Consider the following 18,031-nt stretch of genomic DNA (forward strand, 5'->3'; position numbering starts at 1 on the left):
TGCTTAATTTTGTACTCTAAGGCCAAACTTGCCTGTTACTTCAAGTATCTCTTGACTTCCTACTTTAGCATTCCAGTGCCCTATGATGAAAAGGACACTGTTTCTTGGGATTAGTTCTAGAAGGTGTTGTCAGTCTTCAAAGACCTGGTCAACTTCAGCTTCTTCAATATCAGTAGTTAGGGCACAAACTTGGATTATTGTCATGTCGAATGATTTGCCTTGGAATTGAACCAAGATTACTCTTTCATTTTTGAGATTACAAACAAGTACTGCATTTCAGACTCTTTTGTTGACGATGAAGGCTACTCTGTCTCTTCTAAGGGATTCCTGCCTGCAGTAGTAGATATAATGGTCATCTGATTTAAATTCTCCCATTCCCATCCATTTTAGTTCACTGATTCCTCATATGTCTATGTTCAATCTTACCATCTCCTGCTTGACCACATCTATTTACCTTGATTCATTTGACTGAGCTACAAAGCCGCTTCACAGCAACAAAGTTGAGATTCATGAAGGGGATATGCTGCCTACTAGAGATCTACTTAAGATCCAGGGACACATTCAGACTGAAAGTGAGGTGATGGAGAAAGACATTCCATGAAAATGGAAATCAAAAGAAAATTGGAGTAGCAATGCTCATATCAGCCAAAATATACTTTAAAATAAAAATTTGTTTCAATGGATAAGGAATGGTACTACACAACAATTTAGGGATTAATTCAAGAATATAACAATTCTAAGTGTGTATGCAACTAACATAAAAGCACCTCAATATTTAAGCAAATGGTAACAATCATCAAAGGAGAAATTAACTTTAACACAAAAATAGTGGAGGGCTTTAATACCCCACTTACACCAATGAACAGATATCCAGACAGAAAATAAATAAGGAGACACAAGCATCGAATGACACAATAGACCAGATAGATTCAGTTGATAAGATATTCCATCCAAAAGTGGCAAAATACACTTTCTTCTCAGGTACCCATGGAACATGCTCCAGGATAGAAGAAATCTTGGGTCACATATCAAGCCTAGGAAAAATTAAGGAAATTAAAATTTATCAAGCATATTTTCCAACCATAATGCTATGGTTGAAAAAAAAAGTTGTTAAAACGAAACACATGGAGACTAAAAAGTATGCTGCTAAATAACCAAATGATCACTACAAAAATTAAAGAAATGGTAAATAGAGAGAAACAAATGGTAATGAAAACACAATGAATCAAAACCTACTGGATGCCTCAAAAGCAGTTCTAAGAGTAAAGTTTATAGCCATTCATTGTCACCTCAAGAAACAAAAAAAATCTGAAATAACAATCTAACATTACACCTAAATTTTCAACTAGAGAAAAAAGAACAAAGAAAACCCAAAGTCAGTAGAATTAAAGTATAAATATTAGAGCAGAAATAAATGAAATAGAAAAGAAGAAAACAACAGCAAAGACCAGTAAAGACAAAAGTTGGTTCTTTGAGAAGATAAATGATAGAACTTTAGCCCAAATCCTCAAGAAAAAAAAAAAGGAGAGGACACAGACTAATAAAATTAGAAATGAACAAGGAGAAATTACAACTGACACTGTAGAAATACAAAGGCTCATAAGAGACTACTATAAGCAATGATACGCCAATAAAATGGGTAACCTGAAAGAAATGGACAAATTCTTGGAAAAGTACAACCTTCCAAGACTGACTCAGAAAGAATCAGAAAATGTAAACAGACTAATTACAAGTAAGGAAATTGAAACTGTAAATAAAAAATCTTCCAACAAACAAAAGTGCAGGACCAGATGACTTCAAAGGTGAATTCTATCAAACATTTAGAGGAGAGTTAACACTGACCCTTCTAAAACTTTTCCAGAAAATTGCAGAGGGAGGACCATCCCAAATTCATTATACAAGGCCACCATCACCCTGCTACCAAAATCAGATGAGGATATTAGAAAAAAAGAAAAGTATAGACCAATATCAGTGGTGAACATGGAGCCAAAATCCCTCAACAAAATATTAGTAAACAGAATCCAACAACACATTAAAAGGATTACACACCACAAGCAAGTTGGATTTGTCCCAGAATGCAAGAATTCTTCAATATACACAAATCAATCAATGTGATGCACCATATTAAAAAATAAAGAATAAAAAATCATATGATAATCACAATAGGTGCAGAAAAAGCTTTAAAAAATTCAACACCCATTTATAATAAAAACTCTCCAGAAAATGGGCATAGAGGGAACATCCCTTAACATAATAAAGGCCATATACAACAAACTCACAGTAAATATCATACTCAATTGTGAAAAACAGAAATCATTTCCCCTAAGATTAGGAACAAGACAAGGACCACTCTTATTACTCTTATTCAATATAGTTTTGGAAGTCCTCACCACAGCAATCAGAGTAGTAAAAGAAATGAAAGGAATATAAATTCAAAAGGAAGAAGTATAACAATCACTGTTTGCAGATGCTGCTGCTGCTAAGTTGCTTCAGTCGTGTCTGACTCTTTTCGACCCCATAGATGACAGCCTATCAGGCTCCCCGGTCCCTGGGATTCTCCAGGCAAGAACACTGGAGTGGGTTGTCATTTCTTTCTCCAATTCATGAAAGTGAAAAGTGAAAGTGAAGTCATTCAGTCATGTCCAACTCTTCGAGACCCCATGGACTGCAGCCTACCAGGCTCCTCCGTCCATGGGATTTTCCAGTCAAGAGTACTGGAGTGGGTTGCCATTGCCTTCTCCAGTTTGCAGATGACACATTACTATACATAGAAAATCCCAAAGATTCTACCAAAAAGCTACTGGCCCTAACCAGTGAATTTGATAAAGTTGCACTATACAAAATTAATCCATAGAAATCTCTTGCATTCCTATACACTAACAACAAAAGAGGGGGAAAAAATCTATTTTCCATTGGAACAACAACAAATACCTGGGAGTAAATCTTATTTTTTTGTTGTTACAATGGGATGAAGCTGGGGCTTCCCTGGTGGTTCAGATGATAAAGAATCTGCTGTCAGTGCAGGAGACCCAGATTTGATCTCTGGGTCAGGAAGACCCCCTGGTAAAAGGAATGGCTATCCACTCCAGTATTCTTGCCCAGAGAATTTCATGGAGAAAGGAGCCTGGCAGACCACAGTCCATGGGGTTGCAAAGAGTTGGACATGACTGGGGGACTAACACTTCACTTTTCACTTTCAGCGATAAATCAACCAAAGGAAGCAAAAGACCTGTACTCAGAGAACTATAAAACATAGATGAAAGAAACCAAAGAGAAAACAAACAGATGAAAAATATACAGCGTTCTTGAATTGGAAGAATGAATACAATACCCAAAGCAATCTATAGAATCAATGCAATTCCTATCAAACTGCAAATGGCATTCTTCACAGAAACAGAACAAAAAAATTAACAATTTATATGAAAACACAAAAGACCCAGAATAGTCAAAGTATCTTGAAAAAGAAAAATTGAGCTGAACGCATCAGTTTCCCTGTCTTCAAACTACGCTGAAAAGCTACAGTAATCAAAGCTGTATGATACTGGCACAAAAGCAGAAATGTAAACCAATGGTACAGGATAGAAAGCCCAAAGATAAACCTATACATCTATGGCCAACTAATCTATGACAAAGGTGACAAGAATATACAAAGGAGAAAAGGCAGCCTCTGGAGTAAGTGGTGCTGGGAAATCTGGACAGCAGCATGTAAAATGATGAAATTAGAACACTACCTAACACCATGCACAAAATAAGCTCAAAATGGACTAAAGACATAAATTAAAACTGGACACTATAAAACTCTTAGAGGTAAACATAGAGAAAACACTCTTTGACATAAACCAGAGCAAGATCTTTTTTTGACCCACCTCCTGAAATAATGAAAATGAAAATAAAAATAAACAATTGGGAACTGATTAAACTTAAAACCTTTTGCACAGCAAATAAAATCATGAACAAGACAAAAAGACAACACTTGGAATGGGAGAAAATATTTGCAAATGAAACAACAAAGGATTAATCTCCAAAATATACAAACAGCTTATGGAGCTCAATATCAAAAAAATATCCGATCAAAAATGGGTGAAAGACCTGAAGAGGCATAACTCAAAGAAGACATACAGATGGCAAACAGGCCCATGAAAAGATGCTCAACATCACTAATTATTAGAGAAATAGAAATCAAAACTACAATGAGATATCACCTTTCCATAGTCAAAATGGCTGTCATCAAAAAAATTTACAAACAATAATTGCCAGAGAGGGTACAGAAAGAAGGGAACTCTCCCTTACACACTGACTGTAAATTGGTACAGCCACTGTGGAGACAGTATGGAGGTTCCTTAGGAAACTGAAAATACAGCTACCATATGACCTTGTAATCCCACTCCTGGGATAAACATAGTCTGAAAGGATAGAAACACCCCCAATGTTCACCGCAGCACTATTTACAATAGGGTGTCAGCAAATGGTGACAAGTGATTACATGGAAGAAACCTAGAAATCCACTAAGAGAGGACTGGATAAAGAAGATGTACATGTATACAATGGAATATTACTCGGCCATTAAAAAGAATGACATAATGCAACATGGGTGCACCTTGATCAGCATACTGAGTGAAGTAAGTCAGATAGAGAAGGAGAAATATCTATGACATCTCTTGTAGGTGGAACCTCAGAAGAAACAATACAAATGAACTTATTTACAAAACAGGCTTTGAGAACAAATGTATGGTTCCCAGCAGGGGCAGGATGGGAGGAGGGATAATTGGGTGAGAATGCATACATGTATATCTATGGCTGAGTCCCTTTGCTATCCACCTGAAACTGTCACAATACTGTTATTCAGCTATAACCCAATGTAAAAGAAAAAAATTAAAATAAGTAAATAAAAGGCAAAGAGGGTACTAGACAAGGAAATCATGACCCTTTTGTCTTCAGCAGTATGAGCACAAAAGAAAGATAGTGAGTAAAGTTACTTCAAATTCTCAGAGGGTAGTCAACGCTTAAGCAAAAATATGCTACTAGGTCTTAGAACCAATAGGACATTAATATACCTCTTTATATGGAAATCCTATACCCTGCCTGTTTTTTAAATACTGTGGCTGCACGGAACAGAACTAGGGAAGGACCATTTAGGCAATACACAGATTGAAGGGAGAGTTGAGGGAGTTATTTAGATAAAAGAGAACTCCATCCTACTAACAGAAAAAATAATTTTCTACTGATTATAGAAATACAGTTTATTTTGATCATATTCTTAGGATTCCCACTCCAACCTGCCACAAAGACATAGTTTAGTTCACAAATAAGACTACTTCATCAGTTATTATTTGATTTCAAAATGGAGAGGACAGTCATAATTTCAGAACATAACTCACATTTTATTACTGGTTGCTGCTGTTGTTGTTCAGTTGCTCAGTCATGTCCGACTATTTGAACCCCATGCACTGAAGCATGCCAGGCTTCCCTGTCCTTCATCACCTCCCAGAGTTTGTTCAGACTCATGCCCATTGGGTCAGTGATCCCATCCAACCATCTTGTACTCTGTCATCCCCTTCTCCTGCAGCCATGCAGCATCAGGGTCTTTTCCAATGAGTCAGTTCTTCCCATCAGGTAGCCAAAAAGTATTGGAGCTTCAGCTTCAGCATCAGCCCTTTCAATGAATATTCAGGACTGATTTCCTTTGGGACTGACTGGTTTGATCTCCTTGCTGTCCAAGGGACTCTCAAGAGTCTTCTCTAACACCACAGTTCAAAAGCATCAATTTTTTCGCACTCAATCTTCTTTATGGTCCAACTCTCATATCCATACATGACTACTGGAAAAACCATAGCTTTGACTAGATGAACCTTTGTCAGAAAAGTAATGTCTCTGCTTTTTAATATGCTGTCTAGGTTGGTCACAGTTTTTCTTCCAAGGAGCAGGCATCTTTTAATTTCATGACTACAGTCACCATCTACAGTGATTTTGGAGCCCAAGAAAACATCTGTCACTGTTTCCATTGTTTTCCTATTTGCCAACAAAAGATGGGACTAGATGCCATAATCTTCAGTTTTTGAATGTTGAGTTTTAAGCTAGCTTTTATATTCTCCTCTTTCATCTTCATCAAGAGGCTTTTCTGTATCTGCCACAAGGGTGATGTCATCTGCATATCTGAGTTACTGATATTTCTCCTGGCAGTCTTGATTCCACCTTCTGCTTCATCCAGCCTGATATTTTGCATTTGAACAAAATTGGAACCAGTTTCCAATTTGGAACCAGTTTGTTCTTCCATGTCCAGTTCTAACTGTTGCTTCTTGACCTGCATACAGGTTTTCCAGGAGGCAGGTAAGATGCTCTGGTATTCCCATCTCTTGAATAATTTTCTACAGTTTGTTGTGATCCACACAGTCAAAAGTTTTCTCATAGTCAATGAAGCAGAAGTAGACACTTTTCCAGAATTCTCTTGCTTATTCTATGATCCAATGCATGTTGGCAATTTGATCTCTCGTTCCTCTGCTTTTTCTACATCCAGTTTGAATATCTGGGAGATCTTGGTTCACATACTGTTGAAGTCAGTTCACATACTGTGGAAGCCTGGCTTGGAAAATTTTGAGCATTATTTTGCTGACATGCAAAATGAGTGCAATTGTGCAGTAGTTTGAACATTCTTTGGGACTGGAATGAAAACTGACCTTTTCCAGTCCTTGACCACTACTGAGTTTTCCACATTTGCTGGCATCAAGTGCAGGACTTTAATAGCATCACCTTTTAGGATTTGAAATAGCTCAGCTGGAATTCCATCACCTCCACTAGCTTTGTTCGTAGTGACGCTTTCTAAGGCCCACTTCACTTTGCACTCCAAGATGTCTGGCTTTAGGTATGTTACCACACCATCATGGTTATCTGGGTCATTAAGATCTTTTTTGTATATTTCTTCTGTGTATTTTTGCTACTTCTTAATATCTTCTGCTTCCATTAGGTCCATACCATTTCTGTCCTTCACTGTGCCCATATTTGCATGAAATGTTCCCTTGGTATCTCTAATTTTCTTGAAGAGATCTCTAGTCTTTCCCATTCTATTGTTTTCCTCTATTTCTTGGCATTGTTCACCTAGGAAGACTTTCTTATCTCTCCTTGCTATTCTTTGGAACTCTGCATTCAGATGGGTATATCTTTCCTTTTCTTCTTTGCCTCTCACTTCTCTTCTTTTCTCTGTTATTTGTAAGGTCTCCTCACAACCATTTTGCCTTGTTGCATTTGTTTTTCTTGGGAATGGTTTTGATCACCGCCTTCTGTACAGTGTGACACACCTCTGTCCATAGTTCTTCAGGCACTCTGTCTATCAGATCTAATCCCTTGAATCTATTTGTCACTTCCACTGTATAATCCCAAGGAATTTGATTTAGGTCATACCTGAATAGCCTAGTAATTTTCCCTACTTTCTATAATTTAAATCTGAATTTTAAAATAAGGAGTTCATAGTGAACCAGGCCCGAGCACTTGGAGAGGGAGGTGGGAGGGGGGACTGGGATGGGGAATACATGTAAATCCATGGCTAATTCATATCAATGTATAACAAAAACTACTGTAATGATGTAAAGTAATTAGCCTCCAACTAATAAAAATTAAAAAAAAATAATAATAAAAAAAATAAATAAATAAAATAAAATAAGGAGTTCATGATCTGAGCCACAGTCAGCCCCTGGTCTTTTTTTTTTTTTTTTCTTGCTGCATAGAGGTTCTTCACCTTCAGCTGCAAAGAATATAATCAATCTGATTTTGGAACTGACCATCCAAGTCCATGTGCAGAGTCATCTCTTGTGCTGTTCAAAGAGGGTGTTCGCTATGACCAGCACATTCTCTTGGCATAATTCTGTTAGCCGTTGCCCTGCTTCATTTTGTACTCCAAGGCCAAAGTTGCCTGCTATTCTAGGTATCTCTTGACTTTCTACTTTTGCATTCTAGTCCCCTGCGGTGAAAAGGACATCATTTTTTGGGTGTTATTCATTTTGGTATATTGTCATTAACATATTAAAAATTTAATGACAATAAATATGCGGAATTCCCTGGTGTTCCAGTGGTTAGGACTCTGCATTTCTGCTGCAGGTGGCGTGAGTTCAATCCCTGTTCAGGAAACTAAGATCCCAGGTGTCAAGTTACACTGCTGATATTGTCATTAAAATACTTAAAAATATAATGATAATAAACATAAGAGTAAACAAGCATGTGGTGCTTACCATGTACCAGAAACTATTCTAAATACATTGACTAATTTAAACCAAACACCACACTTTGAAAGCAGCAAATCAAAGGAGAATGATTGCTTTATTTTAGAGTACATGGGAAGAGATTAATTTACATTGTTTATCTCCCTTAAAATAAAGCATTTAGATGATAGCCTCAAATTAAAAGTCATTCATGAGTTTAAGTAATGTTTTCCCTAGTACTGTACTCTTGAGGATTGATATGACAAAGTTTCAGGGCAATTTCCTTTGAAATGATACTTAATATACTAATCAAGCACTTAAAGTGTATGGTATTATACTAGATACTGAGATTATTTTTCTCCTATGATTTCCTCCCTTCTATTTTGTAGGAAAAAAAAAGTTACAGTATATCATAATAGCCAAAAATATGTTCTTGATTCCTATGACTTATGACTATGACCCATAAGTGTTATATGATTCCCTATAGCCTTTCAAGAGATACCAGGATTTGAATCTTGACTCCTCAGAAGTTCTTCAACTCCTACAAAGATAAATAGCTGTGGTACATTGTACATTTAATTTAAATAGCTAGACTACATCAGAAAGTGAATTTAGGCTTTTAGATTTGCCTACTGCTTTCTGTCATAGCCAATCAAAGATACACCTTACACTTATTTGGAGGTTTCTGCTTACAAAATACTTACATTAAAATTACCTCATTTAATAATGACAAATAATCCTTGATATAGTTATAATCATCATCATCACCATTTAAAACAGATAAAGTTACTTTTAAGTTCTATTCCCTAGTGAGGCCTTGAATTCCTGTCTCATGATGTTAAATCTTCTTTCTTTACACCAGACCACACCACTTCAAAAAGAGGGAATAAATAAAGGAAACTCTCTAGCTCAGGTCTCTAACTAAACAAAACAAATACTTCTCACTCAACTGTATTAAGTTTATAGTGATTTTGATTAAACTTGACTGAAGGATCCTAAAATTTCCTTTAAAACCTTACCATATTACGAAGGCAAAATATGAAATTCAATGAATGAGAATGAGAAGGTAAGAGCATAAGAAGGAAAAAGAAAAGGAAAGCAATAGCAAAAGGGATTTTATTAAGAAGGATTCAACACAAATAATCCTTTGACAGAAATAATTCCAATAAACACAGGGCCCCTATGAGCCCCCACTCCACACTAAGCACAACCACTGTGCAATAAGGTTGACTGGGGTGGCAGAAAACCACATGTTCCACTACTACACTTGAGTAATTATTCTTTTTTAATTTAGTTATAGTAATTTATAATATGTTAATTTCTACTATACAGAAAAGTGATTCAGTTACACATATATACATCCTTTATATATGTATTATTTTTATTATGATTTATAACAGAATATTAAATATAGTTCCCTGTTCAATACACTAGGACCTTGTTGTTTATCCATTCTATATATAATAGTTTACATCTCCTAAGACCAACCTACCCACTCCATCCCTCCCCCAACCCTCTCTCCCTTAGCAACCACAACTCTATTCTCTACATAGGAATTATCTTTAACTTGTTCCCAATAAAAACCAAAATCCATTTTTCCTTACCCTGTAACTTGGTGCTCATAATACTGCAGTGTCCTCTTGAGAGTCTGCTGTATCATCTGGGGCTACAGAATAATAATAATACATTATCAGCAAATCAGTGTCATTCCCATTCTGAGTATCATAAGCAGATATGTAGTTTCTGAGTCATCTCATAAGAATTTTCGCTTTACAATATCAACTGATTGTGAATTTTGCCATGTATTTTCCCCACAAGAATGAGACACTCAGTAATCACTCCGAATTTCCCAATTTCAAGTATGATAGCATTCCTTAGCCATATTTTCCCCAAAGCTTTTGTACCAGCTAATAAGTTCAAAGAAATACTCATTGAGTACCTACAATAAACCTAGACGTTGATCAGGGGGGCAGAGGAGGAAGGGTGTTCTAGAGAAGAGTAATACCCAGGTCAAACCTGACTTTCTCAAGAGATCTCAAGCAATGGTTCCAGAGCCTCCTCGGAAGGCCACAGTGTTTGGGGCAAGAACTAGGATCTGCAGAAAATAACTAAGCAGCTCATGGCTGAATTTTATAATCCCCTCCTCTTCATAACAGCTGAACACAGTTTCCTAAACTCAGACCAAGAATTATTCCAAGACATATTTAGGCAATGAAGCCTCAATTTGGAGTCTCAGACCTAAGGAGGCATGAGTCAAACAAAAATCTTAAAGCACAGATTTTATTAACAAATTATAAGAACCAAATTCTCAGTGACAAGACAGTGAATTTTTTAAATAATAAAAATCTCTCATCAATCAAGCAGGAAAAAAAGCTTATCAAAACACTGAGCCATTATAGCCATGGATGAATTTTATATTTTCTTGGTCTCCAAAATCACGGCAGATGGTGACTGCAGCCACGAAGTTAAAAGAATTTAAAAGAATTAAAAATTAAAATGGAGACAGTGAAGGACACGGAAGCTCAGCATCCTGCAGTCCATGGGGTTGCAAAGAGTCAGACACAACTTAGTGACTAAATAACATAACAAAATGACTCTAACACAGATCCTTCAAGATATGAGGGCAACATGATAGTTTGGTAATCTCATGGGCTGCCACTAATTAGCTCCTTGGAAGAAAAGCTAAGACAAGCCTAGACAGTGTATTAAAAAGCAGAGAATCACATTGCCAGCAAAGGTCTATCTAGTCAAAGCTATGGTTTTTCCAGTAGTCATGCATGGATGTGAGAGTTGGACCATAAAGAAGGCTAAGCGCTGAAGAATTGATGTTTTTAAATTGTGATCCTGGAGAAGTTTCTTGAGGGTCCCTTGAACTGCAAGGAGATCAAACCAGCCAATCCTAAAGGAAATCAACCCTGAATATTCATTGGAAGGGCTGATGCTGAAGCTGAAGCTCCAATACTTTGGCCATCTGATGCGAAGAGCTGACTCACTGGAAAAGACCCTGATGCTGGGAAAGACTGAAGGCAGGAAGAGAAGGGAATGACAGAGGATGAGAAGGTTGGATGGCATCACTGACTCAATGGACATGAGTTTGAGCAAGCTCAGAGAGATAGTGAAGGACACAGAAGCTCGGCATCCTGCAGTCTATGGGGTTGCAAAGAGTCAGACACAACTTAGTGACTGAACAACAAAACAAAATGACTCTAACCCAGATCCTTTAAGTTATGAGGGCAGCATAGTAGTTCGTGGGCTGCCACTAATTAACTACGCAAACCAAGGTAAATCTAAAAAAGGTAATCTGCAGAAGGATCTAGCACAATGCTGGTACTAAGAAACAGTTAATAAATATCAGTTTATTTCCCATCCCTAATCCTTCAAACTGATTTTCTTTAGGATATAAAGGATTTATGATTTAAAGGAGTCTACACAGTTTTTTGTCAGGGTTTTCCTGAATTTCTTCCATGTCTACCTCCCTATGAAAATGTGCAGCAGACATGTAAAAATCTCCCTACCTAATACTCAAAAGTTTCAACAACCTCCTTTGTAGAAAATGGTTGTCTTAGTTTTGGGGAAGGAAAGAAAAACTTACAGACCTCTTTGATTTTCTTTTCTATGATAGGGACGGTGGATTTTGTCTCATTACCAACCCTTGTCTCTCCAATCTTGTGGCATGCAGATATAAAAGTATTTAGACCATCTATCTCTCCTGTCACACATTCTTTGTGTCCTAGGAAGGGGGTTCACAGATTGCTTCTTATTTGTTATATACAGCATGATACATGAGGTCCTGATCTTATCTGTGGTGCATCAGTGTCCTAAAGCCTAGGCCTGGCTTTATGTCTATTTTCAATCTCACTTTTGAGAATTCTGCTTTTGTCACCATCTCTCTGCACTGATCTGAAGGTTTTGTTGGAAATATTTGTAAATTCAGCTTCCATTTTCCTATTTTCCCCTATTGTAACAGGCACCATCTTCTCATTATTAGTATTAGTGATAAGTCTGCTAATTTTTTAGGTGAAGAGGATCTTACATTACACTTGTGGGGGGTGTTCTAAGATAAACTCTGTGTTTTCCCACTAGATTTTGAGACTCTTGAGGGTAGGAACCATGTTTTCAGCTGAACAGAGTCATAGCTATCATTTATTTAGCACCTACTATGTTCCAGAGACTTTATTTTAATTAATTACCTTAAAAATAATATATACATGAGAAATCATTTCAGATATCCTAAGTAAACTGTCCAAGGTCATCTAGTTTGTGAGTCAGAGTTGGATTTTGACTCAGTTTGATCTTAAATCCTCTTTTATAAAAATCATCTTTCCAAGCTCCTTCTTAAAGGAAAGGACAGATACAGAAAACAGGAATGGGATTTTAGCCTGTATAAGGTTACATGGAGAAGTTTTTTTAAAAAAAGTTTGAGAAAATTGAGTTTCAATTAAATCAAGAGCAACCACTGAGAACTATTCTATACTACCATTTGGAAGAACATCTTCATTGAGCAAACAAAAGAGTTCAGACATATTCTTCACTTTAGTCAAGCCATTTCAGAAATTAATTTGAGGAAGAATCAGCTTCCAAGTGTTCAGGGAAAGAGGTACAGGGTGATTTCTTTCAACCTGTTTTTCATTTATACTGGGATAAGATGTTCATGAGGCCTCAAACTCGTATAGATGTTTCTGTTCAACAAAAGAGAATCAAAGCAGAATAACATATCTAGAAAAGATATATTATTCCTGACCCAAGCAATGAGGCTGTTGAAAAATCTGAAGAGAGTGAAACAGACACGGCAATCCTAATGCACATGAACAGTCTGTTTTAAAAAGCCAACTCATAGCCAACCTAAAGCAAGTCATTATCAGTCACTGGCTCAGTACTTCTGTAATCTCAGTCTCTTGTACTGGTTTGGCAGCTTGTGAGCTAAGATAACTTTCACTTTGGCAACATGCTCTAAAATCAGTGAATATCCACAGAGGGATTATCTTTCCAATAACCTCTAGTGACAAAACATGGAACATAAAGCAAGAACCAGAGTGCATAGGGACAGTTAAGACCAGAATGACCTAATTTTTGCCAAAGGAAACTTTTTTCCTATACAGGAATTTCCCAGTCATTAAAAGGCAAATGTTCATGAAAGGAGTTAAGCCTTTTAAAGAATTGACTTTTTATTTTTTTCTTTTCTGAAGCAATTACTTTTACTCCCCAAAAGGAATTCTATTTAGAGTTTCCAAATACATTAAATGGAAAATGTTCTCTGGGCACATTCAACAAAGCTTCAACTTCATAAAGATTTATATACTTTCTATCACTTGCCAAATCCAGTGGGCACATTCTGGTGGTCTGAATTACAAGCAAAGATCCTTGGATCTTCAGTAAGTCAAGGGTGACTTCAAAGCAGCCCTGACTCCTCACCATGGATTATAATCATGGATTCACTCCAATTTTCTTCAGAGACACACAATCTGAGTCTCTCTGACGTGAATAAAAAGCACACGGGAGAGGTGACTCCTGCCTTGAAAGTTGAAGGACATTTGCTACTTGTCCCTGTACGCCAGTAATGCAAGTCAGTGGAGATTAGTGAGAAAAGCAAGGGTTCTGAAGATCTGTGGATCTCCTTTCCTTTTCTTTAAGAATGCAACTCCACATCAGTTTCATCAACCATCTACAGGCCAAAATCCCATTCCTGTTGCCTGTATCTATCCTTTCCTTCGGGCTTCCCGGGTGCCTCAGCTGGTAAAGAATCCGCATGCAATGCAGGAGACCTGGGTTCGATCTCTGGGTTGGGAAGATCCCGTGGACAAGGAAACGGCTACCCACTCTGGTATTCCGGCCTGGAGAATTCCACGGACTATATAGTTCATGGGCTCTCAAAGAGTTGGACACAACAGAGTGACTTTCCTTTCCTTTAAGAAGGAGTTTGGAAAGATGATTTAGAAAAGAGGATTTAAGATCAAACTGAGTCAAAATCCAACTCTGACTCACAAACTAGATGACCTTGGACAGTTACTCAGGCTGTCTGAAATGGTTTCTCATGTATATATTATTTTTATGGTAATTAATTGAAATAAATCAAAGTCTCTGGTACATAGTAGGTGTTAAATAAATGACAGTTATGACTCTGTTCAGCTGAAAACATGGTTCCTACCCTCAAGAGTCTCAAAATCTAGTGGAGGAGCACAGAGTTTATCTTAGAACATCCATCAACAAGTGTAATATAAGATCCTCATCACCTAAAAAAAGCAGTAGATTTATCACTAATGCTAATAATGAGAAGATGGTTCCTATTAAAATAGAGGAAAATAGGAAAATGGAAGCTGAATTTACAAATATTTCCAACAAAACCTTCAGATCAGTGCAGAGAGATGGTAACAAAAGCAGAATTCCCAAAAGTGAGATTGAAAATAGACATAAAGCCAGGCCTAGGCTTTAGGACACTGATGCATCACAGATAAGATCAGGACCTCACGTATCATGCTGTATATAATGAATAAGAGGCAATCCATGAACCTCCTTCCTAGGACATAAAGAATGTATGTCAGGAGAGTTAGATGGTCTAAATATGTTTATAGCTGCATGCCACAAGATCGGAGAGACAAAGGTTGGGAATGAGACAAAATCCACTGTCCCTATCATAGCAAAGAAAATCAAAGAGGTGTGTAATTTTTCTCTCCTTCCCCTAAACTAAGATAGAGATAGAGACTTCCTACTGTCCCTACTCAACACAAAGAAACACTGCCTCGGAAGATAGCTGAGAAGAGAAGGCAGCCATCTGTGTCCTGCACATGTACTGTCTAGGGCTCAAAGAGGAAGTACACAAAAGCTTCTGCCATGTGGCAACAGGAAGCCAGCTTCATCTCGAGTCTCATTAACAGCTTCACTCTAGTCAGTCAGCAGTGACAGACCCCCACAAACTAAATGTTATGCTCATGAAAAGTCATGGCATCCAAACAGCCAGCCATGAAATAGTCCAAACAGAGCTAGAGAAATGATCCACGAATAGCAGGAGAAAGAAGTTCTCAGCAACTGGCCCTGCAAGCTCAGACAGCCCTGCAGAAGCTCCCACACAATCCCTGCTCTGCATATCCGCACCGGACAGTTTGCAGATCAGGCAGGAGGCAGGGAATGAACAGTGTGTGTGTCACATGAAAAGGAGTCAATATCATACAAAGTGCACACTCAACTCTACAGAGATGAACTTATGGCTCAAATTGATTAAGTACCCCAAGATCATAAAACTTGAAAATGAATGAGCCACTGCAAGCCAGGATTTGCTTCAAAGTGTACAATCTTTCTACTAGATGCCTTGCAGGTCCCTCTCACCTTTAATATGTGGTTCTATATATATTTTTTAAATATATATAGCATTTATCATGCCAAAAACAAAAAACCACAGATAATTTAAAAGCAAATAAACTTCTCATTTTTGCTTTATAATACATATCCACAAGCTAGAGAATTAATGGAAACAATAGATCTTCCTTTAAAGAAATATCCAGAAATAGCCATGTTATCTTATTTACTTAAATATGAGAAAAATTATATTTTAATATCAGAAACTAAATGATATGGATATATATATTTAATTACTATTGCCCGAGGCAACATGTGAAGAGCTGTTTCATTGGAAAAGACTCTGATACTGGGAAAGATTGAGAGCAAGAGGAGAATGAGGCGACAGAGGATGAGATGGTTGGATGGCATCATCGACTCAATGGGCATGAGTTTGAGCAAACTCCAGGATTTAGTGAAGGACAGGGAAGCCTGGCGTGTTGCAGTCCTTGGGGTTGCAAAGAGTTAGACACAACTGAGCAACTGAACAACAAGAAATAGGCCAACAATTTTCAACTTTGCCTACACATTAAAATCCCCTGGGGAGCTTTTAAAAAATACCAATGCTGAGTACCACCCCCAAATTTTCCAATACAACTAGGGGGCTCTTTTACTTCTAAAGTTAGTCAGGGTTGAAAATCTGACATTTAAGATAAAAACATGATGATCGAGACCAATACTCTATAAAAGTTACCTAAGTCAGCAGTAATGACAGTAGTTTCATTTTTCAAATATAAAAGAAGCAAGCTTCTGAAAGATGTTCACATGTAATTGCTAAATCAACACAATTTCACTAATAGTTTAAAATTAAATATGATTTGTAAACATAGAGAATTATATTGCTTGAAGCATTTACATAGGATTTGAACATTTTTCCAAGTAACTAACTCCCACACATTTATGTCAGCATTTCATTTTGTGCCAGCATACACATAACAACAGCTAATACTGTATTGTATTATTGACTGTTGCACTTAATTTATGCAAGGCACTGGGCTTTAAGCCCATTATAAATATTAACTAATTTGATTTTCATATTAACATTATGAGTGTGATTATTATTTTAGATGAGAAATCTGAGACACAGAAAGTTTATGTTGTCCTATGTCAAACAAGTAAAAATAGGCAAAGCCAGGGTTGAAACTCAGATAGTCTGTTCCAAAATCCAAACACTTACTCTCCAACCTGAACTTCACATAATATCTAATATCTTGTATTTGATTGAGCACTTTACTTTCATGTTTTTAATGTACCAATCCAGGGAAATAGACTGATATTATCATCAGTTGACCAAAAAGGAATCAAAGCTAGAGAGATTAGAAGCCCTCCTTTACAAAAAGAGAAATTTTAAAGTTGACATAAAAATGAAGACTTACATGAATTCAAATTGTTTGCTTCTTGACAACACACTTAATGTTCTTTAAATCTATGTACACAAAGAAGACCATAGACAAAAACCATGACTATCTTGTCTTAGATGTACTTCATCTCTTTTTAATATAAGCATTTTTTAAAATTTTGTTTTTCTGATTGTTCAGTCATTAAGTCGTGTCCAGCTCTTTGTGACCCCATGGACTGCAGAACACCAGTCCTCCCTGTCCTTCACTATCTCCCAGAGTTTAATCAGATTCATGTCCATTGAGTCAGAGATGCTAGCTAACTATCTCACCCTCTGTCATCCCCTTCTCTTTATGCTTTCAGTTTTTCCCAGGAACAGGGTATTTTTCAATGAGTAGGCTCTTCACATCAGGTGACCAAACTATTGGAACTTCAGCTTCAGCATCAGTCCCTCCAATGAATAGTCAGGGTTGTTGTGACTAATTTTGTGCCTTAATTTAGGACTGACAGATTTGATCTTGCAGTCCAAGGTACTCTCAAGAGTCTTCTCCAGGACCACAGTTAGAAAGCATCAATTCTTCAGTGCTCAACTTTTATGGTCCAACTCTCACATCTGTACATGACTACTGGAAAAACCATACATTTGACGATATGGACCTTTGTTGGCAAAATGATGTCTCTGATTTTTAATACGCTGCCTAGGTTTGTCATAGAGTTCTTTCCAAGGAGCAAGCATCTTTCCATTTCATGGCTGCAGTCACTGTCCACAGTTATTTTGAAGCCCAAGGAAATAAAATTTGTCATATTCCCACTTTTTTTCCTTCTATTAACTATGAAGTGATGAGGCCAGATGCCAGGATTTTAGTTATTTTAACACTGAGTTTGAAGCCAACTTTTTCATTCTCCTCTTTCACTCCCATCAAGAGGCTCTTTAGTTCCTCTTCAATTTCCACCATTAGAGTGGTATCATCTGCATATCTGAGGTTGTTGATATTTCAAGATTTCTGACAATCTTGATTCCAGCTTGTGCTTCATCCAGCCAAGCATTTTGCACAATGTACTCTGCATATTCGCCTGCAACACAGGAGACCCATGTTCGATCCCTGGGTCGGAAAGATCCCCTGGAGAAGGAAATGGCAACCCACTCCATTAATCTTGCCTGGGAAATCTCATGG

At 37.2% G+C, this 18,031-nt stretch overlaps 1 protein-coding gene across 2 annotated transcripts in view; it reads right to left on the reverse strand.

Moving 5' to 3' along the window:
* GUCY1A2 (guanylate cyclase 1 soluble subunit alpha 2) overlaps positions 1-18,031 on the reverse strand; it is a 405,388-nt gene that overhangs the window by 342,825 nt on the left and 44,532 nt on the right. For both annotated transcript variants that reach the window (XM_070473645.1, XM_070473646.1), the window contains exon 2: positions 9,794-9,855. In XM_070473645.1, coding sequence (XP_070329746.1) covers positions 9,794-9,855 — 62 coding nt within the window. The remainder of the gene's footprint in view (positions 1-9,793; positions 9,856-18,031) is intronic.

This window comes from Odocoileus virginianus, chromosome 10 (genome assembly GCF_023699985.2).
Source record: "Odocoileus virginianus isolate 20LAN1187 ecotype Illinois chromosome 10, Ovbor_1.2, whole genome shotgun sequence".
Classification (NCBI taxonomy): domain Eukaryota; kingdom Metazoa; phylum Chordata; class Mammalia; order Artiodactyla; family Cervidae; genus Odocoileus; species Odocoileus virginianus.